At 41.4% G+C, this 26446-nt stretch overlaps 1 protein-coding gene across 1 annotated transcript in view; it reads left to right on the top strand.

Moving 5' to 3' along the window:
• Window positions 1–26446, top strand: part of MCF2L2 (MCF.2 cell line derived transforming sequence-like 2) — a 257951-nt gene that overhangs the window by 105472 nt on the left and 126033 nt on the right. The window contains exons 8-13 of the mRNA XM_048214906.2: window positions 3394–3518; window positions 4093–4207; window positions 4695–4814; window positions 13698–13889; window positions 16320–16511; window positions 24117–24294. Of these exons, the coding sequence (XP_048070863.2) occupies window positions 3394–3518; window positions 4093–4207; window positions 4695–4814; window positions 13698–13889; window positions 16320–16511; window positions 24117–24294 (922 nt within the window). The remainder of the gene's footprint in view (window positions 1–3393; window positions 3519–4092; window positions 4208–4694; window positions 4815–13697; window positions 13890–16319; window positions 16512–24116; window positions 24295–26446) is intronic.

Here is a 26446-nt window from a genome sequence, read left to right as displayed (position 1 = left end):
GACACAGAGGTCTTGATTTTGCACAGGAAGACAAACTTGATATCCTTATGAATGCTTTCAGTGTTAATACCTTAACAAATTAGCATTTTGTACTAATTTAATACCACAGGAAGCTTTCTCTCAAGAGCTGTCAAGGAAAGGGGTGTCTCTTCTCTTTTGGGAACTTCTTTTTTCTCAGTTATGAAGACTTACATTTTAAAGGCTAGATTCTAGAATCCATTAGTCAGCATTATACACAAAAGCAGGCAGAGCTAACTTGTAGTGGTAGAAATAGAGTTAAATAATAAAAATGAAGCGAGGAGTCTAAAACATTGTCATTCATATAGTCTCTGGGCTCTGATTCATCCTTTAACTACCTACTCCACCTCCACCCCCGGCCTATGACACAGGTGAACACAGTACCTGGCATGGAGAGTCATGCTTTATAAATGTATTTTCAGTGAATGAATGAATGAATGAATGAATGAATGTCTAGATTCATGCTTACCCTACCGTTGTCATAGGAAAGAATTCCCCCCAGAAAATTTAAATTCTTTTGAGCCTAAAGCAATCTGCTTGCCCTATTAAGTGGGTCTTCCGAACCAATGGCTTGTTTCCATAATAATGGACCTGTAATGATGAGTACACACTGGGACAACCATACTAGTTGTTAAATATTGATGTTCCTTGAGTGTCCGACTTTACCTCCCTGGCCCATTTCCTAAGACCCATGAGACCTCCTCAGGATTCTGGCCACTAAAGGGGTTAACACATGGACTGCAGTTGGCCTCAGGACCGCTTCAGCATTGCTTCTGACATCTGTGCTGATTGGTCAGTGCCTGCTCTAAACAGTTCTTAAATATTCTGAATTGTTACTACTATGCACAAGGGTAAACTCCACTTTTGGCCTGTGCAACTTATCTTTTCACTTTCCAGGTACTATAGTTCCTCAATCTTTCCCCGTGTATCTATGGCAGATTTTTGTAACCCTGCTGAAGCTGACCACATATGGACTAGTCCCAAAGCAGTACCCAGTCATGATTTTTCCTTGTGTTTTTTTGGTAGTGTGAAGGGGACACACAGTGAATGACACCACTTACTCAGATCTACCTTCCCTCTCTCACACATCTCCTCACACTCTGCAGTTCTTTGGGTATATCTCTCTCCCAAGCTTTCCCTTCTAAAAGTCTTCTTCTGCCCTAGCAATACTCATCTGCCTCTCTGGCCCCTCTACTCTTCCTCCCAACTCTACATCATACACGCACTAAGTATGTATAAAATCTAATAATGGTAATGCCAGAGTCCTGCTGGAATGCTGGAATCTCAAGGACATCTAAGAAATTTAGTGAGAAAAGCCAAGACCCTTTTTTAGAAGGTAGGAAGAGTGCAAGGTAAGAGTACTTACTAATGAGTGCTTCGCCCCTTCCCCTATCGTATCCTATTTGTCCTTATTCATCTGCAGCCTAATTTCTTTTAGACTATTATTAATTCATCCAACCTACAAATATGTAATGAGCATTGGTGAGATAAGAAGAAATGAGGGTTGATACCTGAGAGTGGAAAAAAGGGATGTGTTCAGTTCCCAGGCAGGAGTACCAGCCAAGGGCTTGACTTCGGGGCATTTCCTGGAGTGGACAGAGCCACAGGGGATGTCCAAAAACTTGGGCCAGATCAGAGAAGTCAAATTTATCATCAACCAAATCCAGGGACAAATTTGAGTTTGGGCGTGGACAGTGGAAGCCTGCAAGGAGCTGAATACTGGAGTGAGATGGGAGATAAGGAGCAAAGGCGTGAGGGTGAGCAGGCCAGGACTTGTGTGTGAACAGGGTGGAGAGACCTGAAACTCCTCCCACAGGGAATGAGCTTCATACTGTGTGAAGGCTGGAGGCGGCCAGGCCTAGAGGAGAGATTCAGGGTTCGTGTGCATAGACATTATTGTTTTGTAACTATGGGCCTATTCTAATGCTCAGAGCATACTAACCAGCATTCTGTGTGACCCATGCACCAAACCCCCAGCTCCTAGGAGCAGAATTCCCTGCCAGGCTCCACCCCTTTGGCTTGTTTTGTGGTTCACACTCAGGGCATTGAGAGAGATGACTTGTGCTGTGTGATTAGAGGATTTGAGCTGTTGGATTTGGCAGGAGATAACCTGACATCTCCATTTGCAAATCCCCACATCCCATGTAAAGGGAGCAGGATAGCATTGCCTTGGAAATATGACTCTTTCCATGTCAGACCGAAGTTGCTGACCATCTCCACCAAATTTCAATAATTGAATGAGGCCACACTTGGCAGGCAGATAGAAGGAGAGGCAGGTGTCAACTGAGACCAGATGAAGTTTTTTTCCTGCTCAACTAGCAACTATTACATTATTATTACATGCCAGTTTCTAGCACTAATTATTCAGTATCTGTCATTTTCTTGTTTCTAGTCACTGCCTTGAATTAGAGCCAGATTTTATTAATTTGTTAATAAATTTGAAATTATTATTAAGTGATTAATATAAGTAATTTATAATTAAAATTATTGATTTATTACTTTTGCTTTAAATATATAACAGCAGCTTGAGATACACAGAAAATTTAATAGTTGTTGCTTTGGAGAGGAAAAGTGGATGGGCAGGGAACAAAAGACTTATCTTTTCCAATATATACCCTTTTGTATGTTTTGGATTTTGTATCATGTATATGTATTACCTGTTAGAAATAACTTAATAATCATATGATCCAGTAATACCAGTTCTGGCATTTACCCAAAGAAGACAAAAACGCTAATTTGAAAAAATATATGCACCTCTATGTTTATTGCAGCATTATTTACAATAGCCAAATTATGGAAGTAGCCCAAGTGTCCATTGACAGATGAATGGATAAAGAAGATGTGGTATATATACAATGGAATATTACTCAGCCATAAAAAGGAATAACATGGATGGATCTAGAGGGTATACTGCTCAGGGAAATAACTCAGAGAAAGATAAATATCATATGATTTCACTTAGGTGTGGAATTTAAGAAACGAAACAAAGAAAAAAGACAAACCAAAAAACAGATCTTAACTACAGAGAACAAACAGACGGTTGCCTGAGGGGAGGTGGGTGAGGGGATGGGAGAAATAGGCGATGGGGATCAAGAGTACACTTATCATGCACACTGAGTAATATTTTAGAACTGCTGAATCACTGGATTGTACACCTGAAACTAATGTAACACTTTATGTTAACTACACTGGAATTAAAATGAAAAAACAAAAATAAATGAGTTAATTTTTAAAAGCTGCAGCTTGACTTCTTTAAGCGTTTAATTTCCTAAATGAAAGATACACCTGATCTGCCATTCTCCTCACCACAAATCTACCAAGAATTTGCTAGATTGTTCATTTCTTCTGAGACAAACTGTATTTTCCTTTCTCTAGGATGAGCTGAAATTACTTGGAAAGCAAGGGACCACATTACTGTCATGTATTCAAGAACCAGCAACCAAAAGCTCCACGAGCAAACTCAATCCCAATGAACTAGAGAATGTAGCTACCATGGAAAGGTGAGTGAGAAAGGAGGAAATATGTAGAACTCGATGATCTGAAACAACTGAGAACAGTTGGTACAGCTAGTACTAGGTCTTATTGGAGTCAAGAAAGAATAGTATTTGAGACAAAAAAGGTGCAAAGATGGTATCCTCCGACAGAGATGTTTTTATGAGAATGCTATTCCCTCCTTTTGTGCTATGTTCTCATCCCAGGATTTCAAGGGAGATGGGAGTATGTATTTATCTTTATTTCTAAATAACAGTTTGGGTGCTGTGCTTTACACACCTGTCATCTCAGGTAGAAAACAAAAGGCACAAGGGTAAGGTTACTGGAGGCACATTTCAAAGCTCAGCAGCTGCATCTGAAGTGAAGTTTCTGCCTAGTTCTGAGGGTGTCCTGATTGAAAAATGGAAAAATTTTCCATTTCTAGCTGAACTGTGAGAAAGTCAGAGGTGACAAACTAGCATAAAAAGGAGATTCCCACAGTTTGTAACACTGACGGGAAACATCGGGGTTACCTACATAAGCCTGCATGGACTCCTGTGGAAACGAATGCTAACCACAATGTCACTTTCTGCTTCTTGACAGGTTATTACTTCAGTTGGATGAGACAGGAAGAGCCTTTAATCAGTTTTGGTCTGAGCATCACCTGAAGCTTAACCAGTGCCTACAACTACAACACTTTGAGCACAATTTTTATGAGGTGTTACTTTCTTGTTGCATAAAGTTTCCTTTCATGGTTTGGTGACTTCTGGTTCTCTCTTCCCCCTTGGACTCCGGACACTGAGTGTCCCTCTTCTCCCTAATCCACCCCCCTTCTTACATTCTTGCTTCCTCATTGATCATCCTCTTCTCCCTTTTTCAGTGGGGCAGCAATGTTCTAGAATCCCATTTTCCTGTTGGCATACATGATATTTCATGTCTGGTTTATCTTCCTTTTTGATTGATAATCTGTGAATGTAGCTTTACTCTTTCATCTCTATGTGTTTCAGCACCATACTTCTCTCTCCACCCTTGCCCCAAGTTTAATCTAAAAGGTTATGAGCTGTAAAAAAAAAAAAAAAGGTATATATAGATACACAAAAGTCCTGAATCCTTTTTGGATTTTCAAGTTTCCTTAGCATATACAAACCTATACCTCCAGAGGGGTGCTCAGGGCTAATTTCTGGATGTTCTAATGTGTCTTACAGGTTAAGCTTGCCCTGGACAATTTGTTGGCAGAGCAAGCAGACTTTACAGACATTGGAGACAGTGTGATACGCGTGGAGCAACTTCTTAAGGAACACAAAAATCTGGAAGGAAAAGGCCAGGTTTGGTTTTTTTTTTTTTTTTTTGCTGTTTTTATGGACTGGGAAGGAAGTCACTGTGTACAATGACAGATCATGTCCACTCATTTTTGTTGGAAGGTTGCCGAAGGACACAGGAATGCCCAAATCCTGCCTTTTCAGTCCCCACTGCCACCCCAAGTGGACTGAAGGTTCCGGTTGACTTGCCTGCCCATACAAAAGCAGCAAGAGGAAAGGTCACAATGGGCACATTATTACTAGCAGGATGTGGGGGTGGGAGTTGGTGGTAAGGAGGGGAAACGTGAAAAGGGGAAACCAGAAAAAAATACCAGCTGGGTTTATAACAAGCAGAATGGTGCAGAGGGGGAAATGGGTCCACGTTAATTCTGTTGCTACACAGAGTTGGCAAAGCTTTCTCCTTTCTCATGCTCCAAGAGTGGTCAATATCAAACTTGTAAAAGACTACATGTTTCACAATTCTCATTGAGAATTAGTTTCCCAGATCTGCACGCAAGTCAGCAGGTAGTAGTGGTTCTATTTTAAGTCCTTATAAATTTGGGTTATTATGAATTAAGAAAGCCAAGTCCTCTCTTTTTAGAGAAGTTCCTTTTTGCTATTCTCAAATTAGATTCCTTATGTTTTGTCTTTTGGGCACTGAGTCCTTGAAGATTAGCACTTCCTCTCTGAGCTTATCTAAATGCATGTTTCCCACATGGTAATTTCATAGTAAGAGAGATTTGCTTCTCAAAGTGTGATCCTCTGACTGGTGCATAGATGTCACCTGAGTGAGAATTTGTTAGAAATGTGGAATCTCAGGCACCCCCCTCAGAATTAGAATCTGCATTTTAATAAGATCTCCAGGTGATTGACATGTACATTATAGTTAGAGACATACCTTCCTCTCCCCAAAGAACAAGGAACAAATGTAAACCAGGCTCACTCTGACCCTAAGAGGTATCAGTTGTAGATTCTGAACTGCAGGTGCTTCTACACGTGTGTGAACACACGAACCTATCTGTGCACCCAGACGCTCACTCAAGAATCCCATCCTTCCTCTGAGCACCCCTCTGTTCCAGTGATCACTTGACAACTAAACATTTTCGTACTGTAGCCATGAGTAATCAGAAACATTTATTAAACAATGAAAAAAAATCGAATTTCATGTATCTGATGACTGTGTCCCAGATTCTCTAAGATAGTCCCAATTTTACGTAATTTTAGTTTTTTTTTTTAAAAAAATACTACATATTTTCACTTGCATACATTCATATATTAGGAAAAAAAGCCTCATCAAGCCCATTCCTTATATTTTGGGTTTGACAAATATGGTCATGGCATATATATGAATGAAAGTAGCTACTCACCTGTAAGGAAGGCATTCATTCATCATCACGTATTCCTTGTCCTAGGTTCTGTGGATATGGTGGCAAACCAGACAGTCAAGACCCTGCTTTCATAGAGTTTACATTCTACTGGAGAAAGAGTGTTGAGTAAAAAGTAATCAAATAAGTGATAGTATCAGATAGTGACAAGTGTTATGAAAAAAATAACAGGATATGAGAGAGAGTGACTGGGGGTGCTGCTTCAGCTCAGGTAGTCAGGAGAGGTCTTTCTGAGAAGGTGCCCTTTGATCTGTGCTCTGGATAACCATGCAATGATTTGGGGAATAGCATACAGAGCAGAGAAGCCTCAAGTGCGAAACTCTTGAGGCAAGAATGAGGTTGGTGAGTTCAAGGAATGTGTCTGGAACATAGTGAGCCAGGAAGGAACAAGGTGGTGAAGACTGAATTTTATTTTCAGTGGAACCTATTGGAGGGTAGTCTGGGTTGGATTTTAAGTAGTGTGGCTGAGGGATACCTGGGTGACTCAGTCAGTTAAGCATCCACCTCTTGATTTCAGCTTGGGTCATGATCTCAAGGTCATGGGATCGAGCCCCGTATTGGGCTCCATACTCAGTGCAGAGTCTGCTTGAGATTCTCTCTCTTCCTCTCCCTCTGCCCCTCCCCCCTTTCATGTGTGCTATCTCTCTCAAATAAATGAATAAATCTTTAAAAAAATAATAAGTAGTGTGGCTGATCTACATCCATTTTCTCTTTTCTGACCCCCTTCTGGGACTTGAGATCTTTGCTACATACTTTAAAGATTGCTGACCAGAGCTAGGGGAGAAACCTATGGTCATGGAACATAAGATTGCTTTGTGAACCCATGATTGATCTTTCACAGGCAAAGTACCAGAACCAGGTAGACTGACTCACAGCAGATGACCTGCAGAGCCCAGGCATATTAGTTTTACCCGTTCTGTGCCTTACTTACCCTGTTTTTTTACTTATTTTCTAAAGGATGCAGTAGACCTATTTCTCTGCCTTTAGATGAACCAAACAAAACTATCCTATCATAACCAGGACCTTTTTAACATGTCTTCCCTCAGCTTTCTAAAAGGCAGTGTTTCTTCAGATGATTTTCAAGGCTTCGCTAATCTTTCCATTTGTCCCGTAAAGTGTTAAAGGAACAAGGCGATGTCTGTCTAGAGTCCACAAAAACCTGCTTGGGTTTGTCCTACACTCAGCATTCAGGGGTCAGCTTTCCTCCCGGCATAGCCACTCACTGATATCTGGGTTGTTGCCAACTTCCTTATTCTGTATGATGATATCATCCTCATGGGTAACCTCTGAACCAACTCACTAATCAGACTTCTACTGCATGCTAATTGAGCCTGTTCTTTTATCTTTTTCTGGTTTGATAGTTTAGCAATCTCTATTTTTTTAGAGAGGGAGAGAGTATCTCAAGCAGGCTCCACTCCCAGTGTGGAGCCCCACCCAGGGTTTGATCCCACAACCCCGAGATCATGACCTGAGCTGAAATCAAGAGTCAGACACTCAACCAACTGAGCACCCGGACACCCCTGGTTTAACAATCTTTTGAATGTTCATTTCTAATTCTGAGAAACAAGAGTGGTTTCAGCTCCCACTCTTACGTCTTTTAAGGCAGAAATTTCTTTTTCTTTTTTTAAAGATTTTTTTCATTTATTAGAGAGAGCAAGAGAGAGAGAGCACGAGTGGGGGTAGTGGCAGAGGGAGAGGGAGAGGGAGAAGCAGACTCCCTGCTGAGCAGGGACCCTGGGATCATGACCTGAGCCAAAGGCAGACATTTAACCAACTGAGCCACCCAGGCAACCCAGGGCAGAATTTTCTGTAGGGTTTTGGCTCTAAGGCATGCGGGGGCCCTTGGTGATGGGTCAGCAGAGAGCAGACATGGACCAGGCAGGGGAACCAACCTGATTTTAGTCTTGACCTCTCCCCACAAGGCCAGGGGCCAGCAGTTACAGTGCATGTCCAGGAAGTCTTGGAACCCAGATCATTAACCTCCTAGGGATGTAATCTAGCTGGAGGGGCATGACTTTTTTTTTTTTTTTAATGGAAATTTTCAGACACACGCAAAAGTAGATCAACTAGTACAATTAACTCCCATGTGTATGCTCAGTTTCCACAACCATTAACTTTCTGCCTTTCTTGTTTCATCTGGCCCCACGTCCCCACATGTATATTTCATTCCAGTGCCATTATCTGTGGGTTATTCTGGGTTCCTTGACATAGAGCATCACCCTTTCTCATCATTTTCTTTCACAGTAGACACTTTCATCTTTCATCTGTCATAGCAGTAGATTCTGGGGAAAAATAAGCTGTTATTACACTAAGGATTTCTGAATTACGTGTTGCAACTTGACTATCCAGCCTTCTAGAATTTTCAGCATCTGAAAGATGCCAGGCCAGCTTGTGATCAGAGCAACAGATTTCAGCCATTTCTTTCTCATTATTTCTCTTTGACTTTGGTGGTTTTGTCACTTGATTTTCTTCCACAGATGCTATATAGACTAAGAAATAAGCTGATATTTGGAGGTTTTACAGTCAAGTTCTTTGTAGGCGCCTGAAGGATTTGATAGTCATGGCTGTGCAGCCATCATTTATAGCACATGTGAAGAGGCCAAGAGGGCTGGAAGGTGACAAAACACTGGCTTTGCAGCCAGACAGAACTGGATTCAAATTTCTGCTCTAACAACTGCCAGCCGTGTGCCCTTAGTCAAGTCTCTTAGCCTTTCTGAACACATCTCCCCAGCCATAAAATTGATAGTAATCATTCCCTATTCCCTGTGAAGATGAAATGAGGTAAAGGCTTCATAAGGACTGGAGCATAGTAGGTGGTCAGAATCTGGAAGCTATTTTAGTACCCAGTCATTTCATTTGAGTGATCTTCCAGCCATCCAGTGTGGCTCCTAAGTTATTGCTCCTCTCTCCTCCAACATCTCAGTGTTTTAAGAAGTTCTGAAGGGGGAGATACTGCATGACAAGCAAAGGGCAGGCTGTCATCGCCAGAAAGCACTTGGAAAATATTCTGTGGTGAAGTTCCCTGGGCCCAGAAAACTTGTGCTGTTCTTAGTAAATTCGCAGCTGGACTTAAAAAAAAAAAAAAAAAGTCAACAGACTTCCTTGCCAAGTTTTCATGCTTCTATATTTGACTAGAATCAGACAGGTTTGATCCAACCAAATGAGGTCTCTAAGCTTAGGCAGAGCAAATGCAGCCATTTTTCTCTGTGTGTGTTGGTCAGAACCAGATTCTGGAGCCAGACTGCCTGACTTTGAAGCCTGGCTCTTCTCTTTCCTACCTGGGTCACTTTGGGCCATTTTTGCCTCTACTTCTCATTTGTTAAACGGGGCCTATGTCAGAGGGTTTGTTGCAGGGAGTAAAACAGTCAGTTTAAGCATTCAGAGCAGTGCCTGGCATGGAGAAAGCTCTCAGTGAATATTAGCTGTTGTCATTAACATCACAGAGGTAGTGGGGGTGAATTCTGTGCTATGGAATGTTTCTTAGGTTCAACCTCTAGTGGCCGAGCAGTTCTAGTAAGAGCGTCTCATCCATTCTTCATTCACTTTGCAAATATTTGTTGATCTCCTACTATGCCAAGTCCTGTTCTAAGTTGTGAGGACACAGCAGTGAGGAAAACAGTTAAATATCACTGCCTGAGGAATTAGCATTCTAGCCTTTTCTCGGGGATGGCAACCGGTGCATTGCTGAGCAGTCCGAATGCACTGGGTGTTTATCCTTGAGTCCTTTTAAAATAGCCACTGCTTAATTTGTGTCACTTTATTCCTATATTATTACTCAGTTTTGTTTTACACAACAATCATTTATTCTTAAGTACCTAATTTGTACCATAGGCGTCTTAAGTTGAATAAGAGCTGGTGCATGCTCACAAGGGTCCGAAGCATAGTGTGGGCAATAGATCAGTGATCACAATACAGCGAAGTACTTGCTCTGATCCAGAAAGGGCACAGAGTGTTATGGGAGCAGAGGAGGGGCATCAAAATAAAATGGTGGAGTTAGAGAAAGCTTCCTGGAGAGGATGCACTCTGGAAGGTGATGTTAGAGTTGGCTCCAGAGGAGTGTAGGTGCATCAGGAGGTGGGGCTGGAGATGTGGGAGTGGGGGTGGTGAGGGGAAGGATGGGGGTTTCTAGGCAGAGGGAGCAAGTAGAGAAGCCATGGAGGCCTCAAGCTGCCTGAATATTTGGAGAGCTATGAGCAGGTCATTAGTTGGGTTATAGCAGAGGATGGGGGCGAGGAAAGGGGAGGAGGGAGAGGCACAGGTATGAGCCAGTAATGAAAGGCCCTCTGTGCATTGCTCAGGAGTTTGAACTTCTCTCCTGAAGACTATGGGGAGCTGGGGAAGGGTTTGAGGCTGGGGAGTGCTGTAGACACGGTGGGACACTGCAATGGAGGTGCTGCTTCATCAGCAGTATGGAGCATGATTTGAAGGAGACCCTGAAGGAAAGCGAAGAGACCAGCTGTCCTGGTCAGAAAACATGAAAGCCGGAACAGACAATCTCAGGAGTTGGTGGAGGAGGGTTCAGAATTTGAAAGTTGTTAAGAAGGATGTGGGCTCTGCAGGGCTTGGTGAATGACTGGCCCAGTAGGGGGGCAGCATCTTAGAGTTTGTTGAAACCATAAACCCCTGCAAATCAAGAGAGGGGCAGGATGTTATCACCTGGAATCATCATTACTCCTTGTGTTACTGTAAGAAGTTAAACTAGGGCAAATGTGTCTCACTGGGATGCTCAACATGGTCATTAAGGGTGCACGTGGCCTCTCAGCGCCTGGAGACCTTTGGAAACATGGAAGTCATCTGTGCTCACTCACTGGTCAATGTTGTTTCACACAATTCCAGCCAGGTATATCACGGCATCTTCTAGTTCCCTGGTTAATTCATTTGATTGATCAAATATTTATGAGATATTTCTAAGTGATTTCATGGAGCTTGTGTGTTGGTAGGGGTGGGTGGAGGAGGAAAGAATCATAAGTGAAAGTAAACAAAGAAGATAAGTTCAGGTAGAGGTTAAGTGCTGTTAAAAAAAAAAAAAAAGAAGAAGAAGAAACTGAAGGGAAAGGGAGGGCCTGGGTGGGTGGGTTGCGAGGAGTGACTTAGATATAGTAGTCAGGGAAGGCCCTGTGAAGAGGTGAGCCAAGAATTTACCTCAGTGACCTTAGGTGAAGCATCCCAGGGAAGGGCCCTGAGGCAGGAGCTAGTTTGGTTGCTATCTTTGTTTAAACCATACCTCCTACCTGGATTACTGTGGTAGCCACCAGCTGGTCTCCCTGATTTGCTTCTTCTCTGTTATTCTCAACAGTATAGAAAGAGCAATTCTTTTAAAAATATGAATGAGACCCCCTTCTCAGAGCCCTCTAGGGCTTCCTACAGCACACTGTGCAAAAGCTGAAGTGCTCAGAACAGCATCGGGGCCCTCCCCAACCCAGTCCCCCTTGCTCCTGATTACTTCTCCTCTTTTCCTGCTTGCATCCTCTGTTCCATCCACAGTGGTCTCCCCCTGCTACCTGAACATGGCAAACATGCTGCCACCTCTCAGTCAAGTACTGCACAGTTTGTCCTTCACTTTAGGCCTTGCCTTCTGTGTCAAGGGTTTCCAGGCCCACACTCAGATTTGAAGATTTGCTAGGGGGACTTATAGGACTCAGCATGTAATTAGACTCACATGGTTATGATTTATTACAGTGAAAAGATACCAAGCAAAATCAGCACGGGAAAGTGCATAGGGCAAAGTCTGTTGGGAACCAGATACAAGATTCTAAGATTCCTCTCCCAGTGGAGTCCCATGGGATCCTGATCCCTGCCCCGGATTCTGCCCTCCCACCCCACAAACAGTTGTGACACCATTGTGAAATATCTATCAGGGAAGTTCATTAGGGGCTCAATGCCCAGTTTTTATTGGGGACCGGTCATGTGGGTAGCCTCTGCCTGCCATATACCAGAATTTCATACTCCCAGAAAGAAAGTAGGGATTTAATATAAAGCATATTGTTTGCACAAGAGTTAAGGTATGGTGAACCATTCTTATCAGGGGATGATAGGTACCCTTCTGACATTCCTAGATGGCACCCAAGGGCTAACCTTGCAAGCAGAGCTTGCAAGGACAGCAGTCTCAGCCTGTTATGTTAACATTTCTGCACTGCTTGGCACTTTCTTTCTTTCTTAATTTTTAAATAAATATTCAATTTGTTGAAGTAACTGTAAAGTCTAGTTTTTCCTTAAGCTTTCAAGTTCAACTACAAATCTTTTTTTTTCCCTTAAATTTAAATTCAGTTAATTAACATATAATGTATTATTTGTTTCAGGGGTACAGGACTGTGAATCATCAGTCTTATACCCAGGACTCATTACAACACATACCCTCCCCAATGGACATTGTAGATGGCACCTTCGCAGTGAGCCCTTCTTACACCCATCCTACTTAAAATAGCAACTCCTCCACCAGCACTCCCTACCCTCCTTTCCCTGTTTGACCTTTCTCCATAGCACGCATCCATCACTAAGATATTATATAATCTACACATCTAATTGTTTATTGCCTGTGTCTCCTATTAACATGTAAGCTTCCTGAGGGCAGGAATTTTTGCTTCCTTGATTACCACCAAACCCCTAGCGTCTAGGGCAGTGTTTGGCACATAGCAGCTCCTCAGTAGTATGTGATGAATGAATTAAAAACAGATAAACATGGGAGCACCTGGGTGGCTCTGTTGGTTAAGTGTCCAACTCTTGATTTTGGCTCAGGTCATGATCTCAGGTTCGTGTGATTGAGCCCCACCTCAGGCTCTGCACTGGGCATGGAACCTGCTTAGGATTCTCTCTCCCTCTCTTAAAAAGAAAACAAAACAAAACAAATAAACATGGCACATGGGGTTAGAACAAAGCAAGCCATGCAGAGAGAGGTAGGAGGTGTGGTTGCTGGATCCTGGAGTCAGAGCAGACTGAAATCCTGGAGCCTGTAAGTTGCAAGAAGGGGTTAGGTAAACATATTTCTTAAGTCTCATCATGCTCCCACAGAGTTGTCCAAACCAGATCTTTACTAGTTGCCCAAATTCAGCCGATTCCTCTCTCCCCTCAGGGCCCCATGTCTGATCCTTTTACTTTCCCATTTAGTTGGCAGGGGAATTCAGAGTCTCCAGTTCTGGTCAGTATAACACTTAATGCTCTTTTGCCAAAAACTTATCACACTTGTAATAGTTGAATTACTGGTATTATTTATTTAGTAATCTGAGTTCTCCATTAGATTGAAAATCATAGCTTGTTAACCCTATATCCTCAGTGCCTAGCCCAAAACTGAACAGACATTTGAATGAGTGGCTTGCTCTTCTTCAGAGTGCAGGTGACCTTGGACTAGGCTAGACTTCCTGGAGAACTTGAACTGCCACAGAGCTTTCCCAGGTTCTGTAGCCACAACTCTCAGCCTAAGAGCTGACATCTCCCTAGGCAGCCTCCAGGTTTGGAGCACACGGTAGGCAAATACCAGCCTCACCATGACCTGGCTTCTGATGCTTGGCTGCGGATGTTCCCTTCACAGGAGCCCTTGGAAAAGGCCCGGCTGCTTGCAATAATTGGGGACCAGCTCATCCAAAGCCACCACTACGCAGTGGATTCCATCAGACCCAGATGTGTAGAGCTCAGGCACCTCTGTGATGACTTCATCAATGAAAACAAGAAAAAATATGACATTTTAGGAAAGTCCTTGGAGTTGCATAGACAGCTGGACAAGGTGAGCACAACAAAGCCAGGACCATGATGTCTGCTAAATTTTCTGTAAAACAGTCTTAATCATACTCATCCTCCCTGCCCCACAAAATTGCTGAGAGGATAACATACTTCATGTGAAACAGTGCTTGAGAGGCATTAAAAACGGTGCCGATACTAGGTCATAGAAGTACTGGAAGTCAAAAATGACCCCACCATCCCACTATATCCCATTAGAATGAACAAATGTTCATTTTCCTCTATGTGGACGTAGACTTAGAGAGTGTTTTGGCCTGGCCCCATGATTCCCCTTCAGGCAGAGAACCAAACACTATATTTGCAAAGTGCTTCTCCTTATATATATATGCATCAATCCTTTTGAAGAAGCTTAAGTAATAATGACCATTACACACTCCTGCCATTTATTGAGCACCTACTGTGTTCCTGTCAGAAACATAATTATGTCATCTGTTCAATCCTCAAGACAACCTATGAGGAAGGTATTAATGACATTATTTTATAGAGGCAGAAACTGATACTCAGCGTGGTTAGATCAGTGGTTCACAATATTTAATACGTGAGAACCAGTTTGCTAGAATTGCAGATTCTATAATGTGCCATTCCAGAGACTCAGATTCAGTAAAGTCTAGGATGATGCCCAGGAATCAGTATTTTCACCAAGTTTCCAGGTGATTCTGGTGTAGGTGGTACAGGGATGACACTGAGAAACTGCCGGATAAGTGATTGCTCACAACCACACCTGAAGTTAAAATAGGGGATTGCAGATTTGAAGTCAGGACTGCCATATTCCAAACCCCAGGCTCCTTAGACTAGACAGCAACACTGTGTGCAGAGGGCTCACAGGGAAGGGGCACAGCCCCTGGCGTCCTTCAGTAGTGATCCCTGGGACAGGTGCCTGGTCAGCAGGGGCAGTGACTTCTGGAGCCTTCCCTGTCAGCTGTTTGCAGGCAGCATGTGACTCATGGCCATGAGTCAGCATGCTCCGTTCCCATAGCTGTTTCTCTCTGATGGCTGGGGGCACACACCCAGGCTGTTTACGCCATCCCAATGCCAAAGGGATTGTAATGTTAATGAAATACAACTGTTACAGAAGCAAGTGGCTCAGAAGGGCCTGGTCCACAGCCTGATCTGTGTGCTGAACTCTGCAGGATCAGCTGCTGTTTTCCTCACTCCATTTCTGCTCCAGAGATAATAGCCTAATGCTGATGTGTGGAGTGTGTGTGTGTGTGTGTGTGTGTGTCTGGGAGAGTTAGTATCTGCTATGACTCTGTGGAAGAACCCAACTTACTGTTTTCTACACATCTGGGCATGATGTTCAAGAGAAATAGATCAAAGCATGTATGTATCATGCATATAGAGTATATATGTAAAATTATAGAGTATGTGTCAAAGCATGATTTACGTTATTTTGAAAATCCAAAAATGTAGGAAGGAGGAGGAAAAAAGTTACTCTGGACATCTACACATCCCATTCACTTCCTCATCACTACATGATGGTAATCATTAATTTTTAAATATCTTTATTATGTTTTGTTATTCTATAAGTAGTACACATTCAGTGTAAGTAATTTAAGGAAAAAAATAAAGACAAATGTAAGTTGCCTGTAATTTTTCCAGTTAGAGCTAACTACTTTGGAGTGCTCTCTTTTGCTCTTTTTCCCCCTGTATAGTTATTTTATGTAGGTCTTCAGGTCACACGGTAAATGGAAATGCAGACATACTTGCACTGGCAGCTTTTTTCCACATAAATATTCAGGCAGCACAAGGGCCCCTGTCTTTCTGTTTAAGTCTTTTAAAAATTGAATTGTTAGAGTTCATCACCTATCTGATTTCATCCCAGCATTCTGGAAAGTTTGAGTTTTGCTGTCCTGAGTTACAAAGCTTTGCATTCTTGGATGCTTCCCTAGGACCAACAAATGCCAGTAAAAGCAAATGTGGACAGAGGAAAGGAGTGTTTTTGTTAGGAGGGATGTTCCCTTGCCTAGGAAGACATGTAGGGGCCAGGTCTAATGCCTCATTTGTCACCCTATGCGCTTATAACCAATTTGGATGCAAGATGAATGGCCTAGAAAGCAAACCTGAAAAGTCATTGGTTACATTCCTCAATGGTTAGACCAAACTTAGGAATACCTAACTCTTTTCTTTTGGAGATGTAGCAATTATTGTCAGTGGAAAAGAGAAGAATGTTTATGCAAGTCTTTTTACTGACTGGATGACTTCCCTGAGAAGTGGACAGATGTAAAATTAGTTTGGGTTTGTCCATCTTAGAGTTGTGTTAACAGTGGTTAGACCTATGAACTTTATGCTGTCCCACAACAATTTTCCATTGTCTCAGAATTCTTCTAGACTACAGGTAAGCTCAGGCCTTCTGAGGGTTGTGGTGGCTGAGTTGTGGTCAGGTTAATGGCATAGAGCACTGTGTTTCTTTTGAAAGGTCAGCCAGTGGTGTGAAGCAGGAATCTACCTTTTGGCTTCCCAAGCTGTAGACAAGTGCCAGTCACGAGAGGGGGTTGACGTTGCCTTGAACGACATTGAGGCATTCCTGAGTACAGCAAAGGAGTACCAGTTGCCCAGCCACATGGAGTTTTACAGCCAGTTCGAGTTGATACTCACCATTGACGTCAAGGTAATGTTTCTGGGTTATTTTAATCTTGTGGTTGGAAAGGAAGCACCAAAGGGCCTTTCACCTGTTGCTTAAGAAAGTCGAGGTACAATGTACTGAGCAGGCTCAAGAGTTCCTGAGTTCTCAGGTGGTATCTTAGACTCTGTGCTTCCTGGGAATGTGATCCTTCATGGTCTGACCCAAATATCACCTTTAGTCATTTGTTTCTCTCCAGCTACTCATGAGCGTCCTGATGTATCATGCACTGTGCTGACGATACAGCAATGAGAAGAAATAGACATGGTTCCATTCCTAATGGAGCTTAGTGGGAGAGGCTGACATTAATAAATGTCAAATACAAAACATAAGAATGTGGCACAAGCTGAGATAAGTGCTCTAGAGGAGAGATTTAGGGTCCTGCTGGACATGTGATAGAAGAACTTGACCTTGACTGGGGATCACTGGAGCCAAGGCCTGGAGACTGAGTTGAGATAATGGGGGAGCCTTTCCAGACCAGAAGTAACAGCATGTGCAGAGGACACAGGACTGGAGGGAAGTTGGCACAAGTGCAGAACCCAAAGGCCAGGGTGGCTGGAGTACAGAGAGCAAAGGAAGGATGTTTGGGGTGAGATAAGAGAGGGCCAGATGAGGCAGAGCTTTATGGGCCATATTAAGGAGTTTGGTCTTATTCTAAGAGCAGTGGGAAGCCACTGAAGGATTTAAGCAGGGGAATAACTTGATTGGATTTGCATTTTGAGAGGAGCACTCTTCTATGAAGTCAGCAGAATTATGGATAGCATACCTTCCTCTGAGATTTACATCACCTTGTATATATCTCTCCCGTAGGACCTTCTTTACTTCCTTTGAGTCACAGATCTCTTTTGAATCACAGAATCTGATTCACATACTTTCAGGTTTCTGCATACTCAAAGTAATTAAAGGGAATTTGAGGTAGGCACTTTTATCAAGATATGGGCAGGATTTAGGGAACCCCGTAGGGATGGTGAAGGTCCTTGGGGCTAGCAAGAAACAGGAAGAATTTACCATCCATAAGCATAAAGGGCAAAGAAGAACCCGGGAAGTACTGTAGCTGTGACAGTGAGAGGCGCTAGTAAGGGCTGTGGCCTTGGGCAGAGGAATGGAACCACTGATGGGGGAATATATATCTCGACTCTCCTCGCTCCCTCTTTTGGATTTCCTGGTGGTACTTCCCATTGGCCAAGCCAATTAAAAGCCCATGGGCAAGTGAACCTCTTCAACAGACCCTGTAGAGGTCAGCTTCCTGGGACACAGAGCTGGGAAAAGAAGATGTAGTAGGGTGACAAATAGGGAATATCCAGCATATATAACTTTTATAATTAATTTTATGGGATACCCTAAAATCCATCCATGGATTCAGGCTAAGAGCCTTTGCTATAATATGTTACATACCATAATATATTCTACTTATGTACTTTAAATGTCTGTCTTGCTCATTACACTGGGAGCTTCTGAAGGGAAGTAGCTTTATTCATCTCTGTACCCTTGTGCCTAGCCTTTGCCTGGTGTCCAATCCATATTTGTTGAGCTAGTGGGCAGGCAGGTGGCAGAGTGGGCCAAGTACAGTGGGGGCAGCTCAATGTGGGGTTGTACCTTAATGATGTTCTTTCCCTGAAACCTTTTGGTGGTAAGGTGTGATCTTGGTAAGGGGTGGGGTATAGTTAAGCAGACACCTTCCCCCAACACAAGGACCCTTCCTCTTCCTTGCAGAGGGAACAAAGGGAAGGCCCTCTGGTGTAGGTTCTACACTGCAGACCTGGTGTTGGTAGCTCCAGGTCAGATTCCTAAGACAAGATAGTCTCACCCAAGTCCAACTCCATTAGCTGCTCAAATGAGTGCATTAAGTCAACCAGGGAGATTTGTGGCTACAGCTGCTATTCTGGCCAACTTCAGCAAACTTCCTGGCCATACTACCTACCAGGAAATGAATAAAACTTAATAAGCCATCTCTGGAAAGTAGGCAGAAACATGGAGAAAGGAGAGGATTATAAGAGAAATATATTTATTAATCCTGTATGTCAAATGGATCAAAATATCCCCAAACCCATCTTTTCTTCTTTTGTTTTGGAGTAAAATTTTAGGTTATAGGACTTAAATATCCTGTTGAGTCAGAGAAAGTTTTGTCCACTGAGAAGTAATGACTTTGTTGCCAAAACTGGTATTCTATACATACAGAAATATTCCTAGATATATGTATATGTAGATATTGTACAGACACATGTATCTTTTTACTTTGACAATTGAGATAGCATAGAAGCAATGAGACCCCCAGTGTCAATGAGCATACCTAGCACTGAGATCTTGGTTTCTAATACCATTCTTCAATAAAAGACTCCTGAGCTCCTTGGAGAAATGGCTGATTCTAGGGCCAGGGCAGGGAATATACAAGGTGATCCTTAGAGCATCTTGTAGTGCTAGAAGGACCTACTAAAAACAAAACAACAAACCACAGTGATGGCACATAGTGGCAACTGAAAAGAACTCCCCATGGCTAATGCTAGAACAATTTGAGCAATAAAAGTAATAAAGTAGTATTGGATTACAACCCAAAGTATAAAATACATATCCATGAATCCATTCTGATATAAATAAATGATGGAATAAATAAATAAATGGGGCAGAAGAAACTAATCTCCCATGCAGAAGAATTCTAAATGATTTATGTAGATACTTTGCCCTCAAGGAAGTAAAGCATAATTTCCCAATCCTTAAATGTGGTCTGGACATAGTGACTTCCTTTCCAAGAATACAGTATGGGTCGAATCTCCAAGGAACTGTTTAAAAGGAAGAACAAAGCTGGGGGCATCACAATGCTGGATTTCGAGCTGTACTACAAAGCTGTGATCACAAAGACAGCATGGTACTGGCACAAAAACAGACACATAGACCAATGGAACAGAATAGAGAACCCAGAAATGGACCCTCGGCTCTTTGGGTAACTAATCTTTGATAAAGCAGGAAAAAACATCCGGTGGAAAAAAGGCAGTCTCTTCAATAAATGGTGCTGGGAAAATTGGACAGCTACATGCAAAAGAATGAAACTTGACCACTCTCTAGCACCATACACAAAAATAAACTCCAAATGGATGAAATACCCCGATGTGAGACAGGAGTCCACCAAAATTCTAGAGGAGAACATAGACAGCAACCTCTACGACATCAGCCAAAGCAACCTTTTTCATGACACATCTCCAAAGGCAAGAGAAACAAAAGATAAAATGAACTTATGGGACTACATCAAGATAAAAAGCTTCTGCACAGCCAAGGAAACAGTCAAAAAAACTAAGAGGCAGCCCACGGAATGGGAGAAGATATTTGCAAATGAAACTACAGATAAAAGACTGGTATCCAAGATCTACAAAGAACTTCTCAAACTCAATACACGAGAAACAAATAATCAAATAAAAAAATGGGCAGAAGATATGAACAGACACTTTCCCAGTGAAGACATACAAATGGCTAACAGACACATGAAAAAATGTTCAAAATCATTAGCCATCAGGGAAATTCAAATCAAAACCACACTGAGATACCACCTTATGCCAGTTAGAATGGCAAAAATTGACAAGGCAAGAAACAACAATTGTTGGAGAGGATGTGGAGAAAGGGGATCCCTCCTACATTGTTGGTGGGAATGCAAGTTGGTACAGCCACTGTGGAAAACAGTGTGGAGGTCCCTTAAAAAGTTAAAAATTGAGCTACCCTATGACCCAGCCATTGCACTACTGGGTGTTTACCCCAAAGATACAGACGTAGTGAAGAGAAGGGCCATATGCACCCCAATGTTCATAGCAGCATTGTCCACAATAGCTAAATCGTGGAAGGAACCGAGATGCCCTTCAACAGATGACTGGATTAAGAAATTGTGGTCCATATATACAATGGAATATTACTCAGCTATCAGAAAGAACGAATTCTCAACATTTGCTGCAACATGGACGGCACTGGAGGAGATAATGCTAAGTGAAATAAGTCAAGCAGAGAAAGACAATTATCATATGATTTCTCTCATCTATGGAACATAAGAACTAGGATGATCGGTAGGGGAAGAAAGGGATAAAGAAAGGGGGGGTAGTCAGAAGGGGGAATGAAACATGAGAGACTATGGACTATGAGAAACAAACTGAGGGCCTCAGAGGGGAGGGGGGTGGGGGAATGGGATAGACCAGTGATGGGTAGTAAGGAGGGCACGTATTGCATGGTGCACAGGGTGTTATACGCAACTAATGAATCATTGAACTTTATATCGGAAACCGGGGATGTACTGTATGGTGACTAACATAATATAACAAAAAATCATTAAAAAAAAAAAGAATACAGTATGGGGAGGGAGAAAAAAAAAGTGACTTTATGGTGAAGTGTTTTTTTTTTTTTTTTTTACACCACACAACCTTAGCTAGGTGACCTAGGTCAACATCAACAATGTTGTCAAGCAGATATGATATACCTTTGATATGATGTGATGAACATGACACTTTACTTCCATGGTCTTACCCCCACAACCCATAGCTCTGGTCTAATCACAAGAAAACATCACCTAAATCCCAACTGAGGGACATGCTACAAAATATCAGACCAATACTCCTCAAAATAGTCAGTCAAGGTTATCAAAAACCGGGAAAACTGAGAAACTGCCACAGCCAAGAGGGGTCTAAAGTCATGACAACTATATGTAATATGGTATCCTGGATGGGAACCTAGGGGGGGAAAGTACATTAGGTAAAACTAAGGAAATCTAACTAATACATGGACTTTATTTAATAATAATAATAATAATTTATTTTAATAATAAAAATAGCAGTCAATATTATTTTATTAATTGTAAGAAATGTACCACACTAATGGAAACTTAGGGGAAACTGGGTGGTCTATATGGGAACTGTCTGTACTATTTTGTACTTTTTTCTGTAATTCTAGAACTATTTGAAAAAATAAAATTTATTTCTAAAACACTTGTACTACTCCATGTCTAAACAATTGAATCTGTTACATTTAAGACATAGTGATTATCAAAGCTACATCAACAATTAAACTATTGTTCTTGTAACAGCCAGCCTGTCTGTCTGAGGCTCTTCAAGTGCTTTTCTGCAATATATTGCTACTCCACCACCCCCTTAGTGCTGCTGTTTTGACTTTTCTCCCTTGTTCACTTTCACCATCCAGTCTAGAAAATGAAACAACCGAAGTAACAAATAACAAAATTCAATTCTTTAAATATTCACTGGGAAGCCAGTTTGTACTTTGTCATGGGACTACAATAATGAAATTCATAATCCCTGTAATGAAGCTGGTGGCCATTTAGTGGAAGACAAACATGTCCCCAGTAAGTGCCTGTTGGTCCAAGAGCATATGGAATGGAAGGAACAGTGGGGCATGTAGGGGAGGCAAAGGTCAGCTCAGCCTGGGGAGGTCGGGGTGTTCATAGGAGAAGATGCCTACATTTGGTCTGGAAGATTGGGTAGGAGTTTTCAAGGGAGACGAAACAAAGGGAGGGAACCTCAGCAGAAGGAAGAGGAGGTGCAAAGGCAAAGAGACTGGAAACAAGAACATTCCCGTAACTGCCATAGCTGGAGGCTAGAGTGAGGGGTGGGGACTAGTGGAGATTAGACTGGAGGGAAATCAGTGTAGTTAATGAAGGGTCCACTGTTTCATGAGGAGTCTGGACTTTATCCCAGCAGGACATTTAAACAAGGAAGTTATTCTTTTGGGATCTGAACTCATAGCTGTGTTGTCGGAACCTTGAGTCCACTGTACAACTGAGCTTCTTGAAGCTAGAGGCACATTCTCTGAAGAGACCTTTTATTTTTTATTTATTTTTTTTTGAAAATGACAAACCAATGATTTTAAAGGACTTTTCTCAGATAATAGTCACTTATCATGTATAGTAAAATAATAATAACAATATAATAGCCAAAAAAAAAAAGATGTCATTCACAAAATCATAGTTAGACATCCCATGAGTTTGGATTCTACAAAGCACATTCCTAAATAATGTCAAGTTACAGAATCAATAGAAATTAAATTTACAAAGCATGTATAACTAAACTTCAACAAAAATACATATAAAAATGTGTGGCTTGCAACAGTACTTAAATGGAGTTTATAGATTTAAATGCATCTATCAAGAATTAAGGGTGGTTGGAAGAACACAGACTAAGCATTCAAGTTATGTAGTTAAGGAAAGAACAACAAAATAACCCAAAGAAAATAGAATAAAGGAAATAATAAAGTGAAGAGAACTTTTAAACACAAGCCCCACTTTAATCTAGATTAGGGGTCTGTAAACTATAGCTTTTTCGCCAAAACTGCTTGCCACCTACTTTTATAAAGTTTTGTCAAACCACAGCCACACTTATTCATTTATGTAGTATATATTATCTATGACTGCTTTTATGCTACAACATCAGAGGTGAGTAGTTGTAACAGAGACTACATGGTCTGCAAAGCCTGAAATATTTACTGTTTGATCCTTTACAGAAAAATTTTGCTGACCCCTAGTCCAGACCAACACTGCACAATAGAAAGATAATACAAGCTGTATATGTGACTTAAGATTTTCTAGTAGCCACGTTTAAAAAAGTGAAAAGAAACACGGGAAATCAATTTTAATAATGTTTTATTTAACCTATATCCAAAATACTGTTTCAATATATAATCAATATCAAAAGTTATTAATGAGATACTTTACATTCTCTTTTTTTTATTTCTAAGTCTTCAAAATCCAGTGTGTGTTTTACGCTGATGGCACAGCTGCATTTTCAGTGCTCAGTAGCCTCATGTGGCTTGTGGGTACTGTATCAGACTATGACAAAGAAGACTACCCACTTCCCTTGACCCGCCAGGGTAGAGAGATGTCATGCTGCAAGCAAGGCCAGAAGAAACATATTCAGCTGAGTTTAGGCTTTGTTGAAACTCAAAGACTTCCAGGCTTTATTTCTTATTCTCTTGAATCTCTGCCTTAGAACATACAGTCAGTTATGAGCATGTCTGTGAGTTTCATCTTTCCCTTGGTATTTTTTCAGTTTACTTCTTTACTATTTATGTATAGAGAAGGGGTCCCACCGAATAAAATTCAAATGTTTCTTCTTGGGTATTTGGGGTTCCTTTGATACTGTCTCAGTATGTAGCCAATTCTTTCCCCCAGAATGCTTTTCCCCCAGAACTCTTCTGCATCAGGGCCTTTATTCAGGGTACACCTCTTACTTTGAAACCCTCCTGCTTTGTAAAGTGACCTAATGTCCTTCATTCATAGTCTGTGGCATCCTCTTCTACTACTAATGGACATGGCTTCATGAACATTTATCCACTCAATATGTATTTACTGAGCACTACTCTGTGCTAGGCATTGTTCTAGGCATGGAGATACAGTAGTGAAAAGGATATGATCATTGTCTATCAGGTGAGAGATGCAGACTTTCAGAATCACAATTCTGGTGGAGGGCGAGTTGTGCCATGACTTGCATATGGATGGAAGGGTCACCTGAAGGAAGTGAGGTTGGGGGAAGAGGGGAAGATGGGAGAAAGGGAAAGCTTCATGTCCTCAGGCTCAGTGCAGAGTAACCTGGTCATGATTTGCTTTTGTTCCTGCAGGCCAGAGCCCAGGAAGTCCTGCAGAAGCTGGGCGATGTGCAGGAAATATTTCACAAGAGGCAAATGAGTCTGATGAAACTGGCAGCCAGACAGACTCGCCCGGTGCAACCTGTGGCCCCCCATCCTGAGTCTTCCCCAAAATGGGTGTCACCGAAAACCAGCCAGCCCTCCACCTTGGGTAGGTTATTTGGGGCAAGGAAGATTTGTGCCCTTATGTTTAATCAGTGCTCATGAGTGTTGAGATTGTGGTTGTTTAAGATGCATAATGGTGGTTGTTTTGGCAAATATTATTTAAAATAAACTACAGATATGGAATAGTACAGGCATTGAAGACTTTATAGAGTTAGATAAAACTGAGTGCCTGTGTACAAGGAGATGCTCACAGTCTAGAAGGGGAATAATATAAATGTGCAAATAACATCAGCATAAAATAGACTCCATTAAGGACCTTTAAAATGCTCAAAAAATTCTATTATCGATCCAGTGGTAAATTTAGTTCTTTATAGAGATAAAAACAATAGGTAAGTCCTTACACCATTCCTGCATGGTCTTGATTATGAGAGCTTATTAGTAAGCCTTGAGATCAGGTAGTATAAGTCTTCCAACTTTGTTCCTTTTCAAGATTATTTTGGCTATTTTAGATCTTTTTCATTTCCATATAAATTTTAGAATCACTTTTCAATTTCTGTTGAGATTATGCTTGAGGTTGCAGTGAATCTGTAGATCAATCTGGGGAGAACTGTTATCATACCAATATTGGGTCTTCCAATTTATAAATGTTATAACTCTCCATTTATTTAGGTCTTCTTTAATTTCTCATGGCAATATAGTAGTTTTTCAGTTTGGTTTGCTCTTTTTTAAAGTTTTTATTTAAGTTCCAGTTAGTTAACATACAGTATAATATTAGTTTCAGGTGTGCAATACAGTGATTTAGCACTTCCATACATCCCCAGTGCTTATCAGGACGAGTGCACTCCTTAATCCCCATCACCTGATTAACACATCCCCTGCCCACCTCCCCTCTGGTAACCGTCAGTTTGTTTTCTATAGTTTGAGTCTGTTTCTTGATTTGCCTCTCTCTCTCTCTCTTTTTTCCCCTTTGCTCATTTGTTTTGTTTCTTAAATTTCACATACGTGTGAAATCACATGGTATTTGGCAGTATAGTAGGTTTGAGTGTAGAGGTCTTAGGCATTTCATGTTTTTTTTTAAACCATATAGTAAATGGAATTTATCATATCTAACTATTAATAGTAATATATTTCTGTATAAAATGTAATCAGGTCATCTGTGAATAGGGACATTTTACTTCTTCTGTTTCAATCTTTATGCTTTTCCCCCTTGCCTTTTTCAAATGGCCGAGACCTCCAGTACGATGTTGAATAGGAGTGGTGAGAGCAGACATCCCTGTCTTTTCCCAATGTTAAGGCAAAGAGTTCCTTTTTTACCTTAAAGTATGATGTTAAGAGTAAGTTTTTCACAGAGGCCTTTCATCAGATTGAGGAAGTTCCCTTCTCTTCCTAGTTTGATGAGAGTTTTCATCATGAATGATTGTTGACTTTTTCAGATGCTCTTTTTGGTGCATCTATTGAAATGATTATATAGTTTTTCTCCTTTATTTGTTAATATGGTGGATTACAATGATTTATTTTCAAATGTTAAAACAATTGTACATTCCTGGGATAAACTACTCTTGGATATGTTATATGTGTTATTTGTTACTCTGTTATTTGAAACTCTGTTATTAAGCACATACATGTTCATAATTGTTATGTCTTCCAGATATTCTGGCCCTCTTCTAATTAGGAAACATCTCTCCTTTCCTCCTTATCTTTAGTAATACTCCTTGTCCTGACGTCTATTTTGTCTGATATTAATATAGCATTCCAGCTTTCTTATGTTTAGTATCTGCATAATATATTTTTTCCATTCTTCTATTTCTTTGTTTTTAAAGTGTATCTCTTGTAAGCAACATATAATTGGGTCTTGACTTTTTAAAAAAAAAGATTTGATGTATTTAAGAGATAGTGTGCACGAAAGAGCGCACGAGGCGGGGGGCAGAGGGAGAGGGAGAAGCAGGCTCCTCGCTGAGCAGGGAGCCCCATGTAGGGCTCAGGGCTCGATCCCAGGACCCTGGGATCATGACCCAAGTGGAAAGCAGCTGCTTAACCGACTGAGCCACCCAAGCGCCCCAATTGGGTCTTGACTTTTTAATACATTCTGTTAACCTCTGTCTTCTAATTGGAGTATTTAGTCCATTTACATACAATGTAATTATTGATATAGTTGGATTTAGAGCTATAATTTTGTTATTTTCTCATTTTTTCCCTCT

The sequence above is a fragment of the Ursus arctos genome, unplaced genomic scaffold (genome assembly GCF_023065955.2).
Source record: "Ursus arctos isolate Adak ecotype North America unplaced genomic scaffold, UrsArc2.0 scaffold_4, whole genome shotgun sequence".
NCBI classification, from domain to species: domain Eukaryota; kingdom Metazoa; phylum Chordata; class Mammalia; order Carnivora; family Ursidae; genus Ursus; species Ursus arctos.
This window is presented reverse-complemented; position numbering and strand designations above follow the sequence as displayed.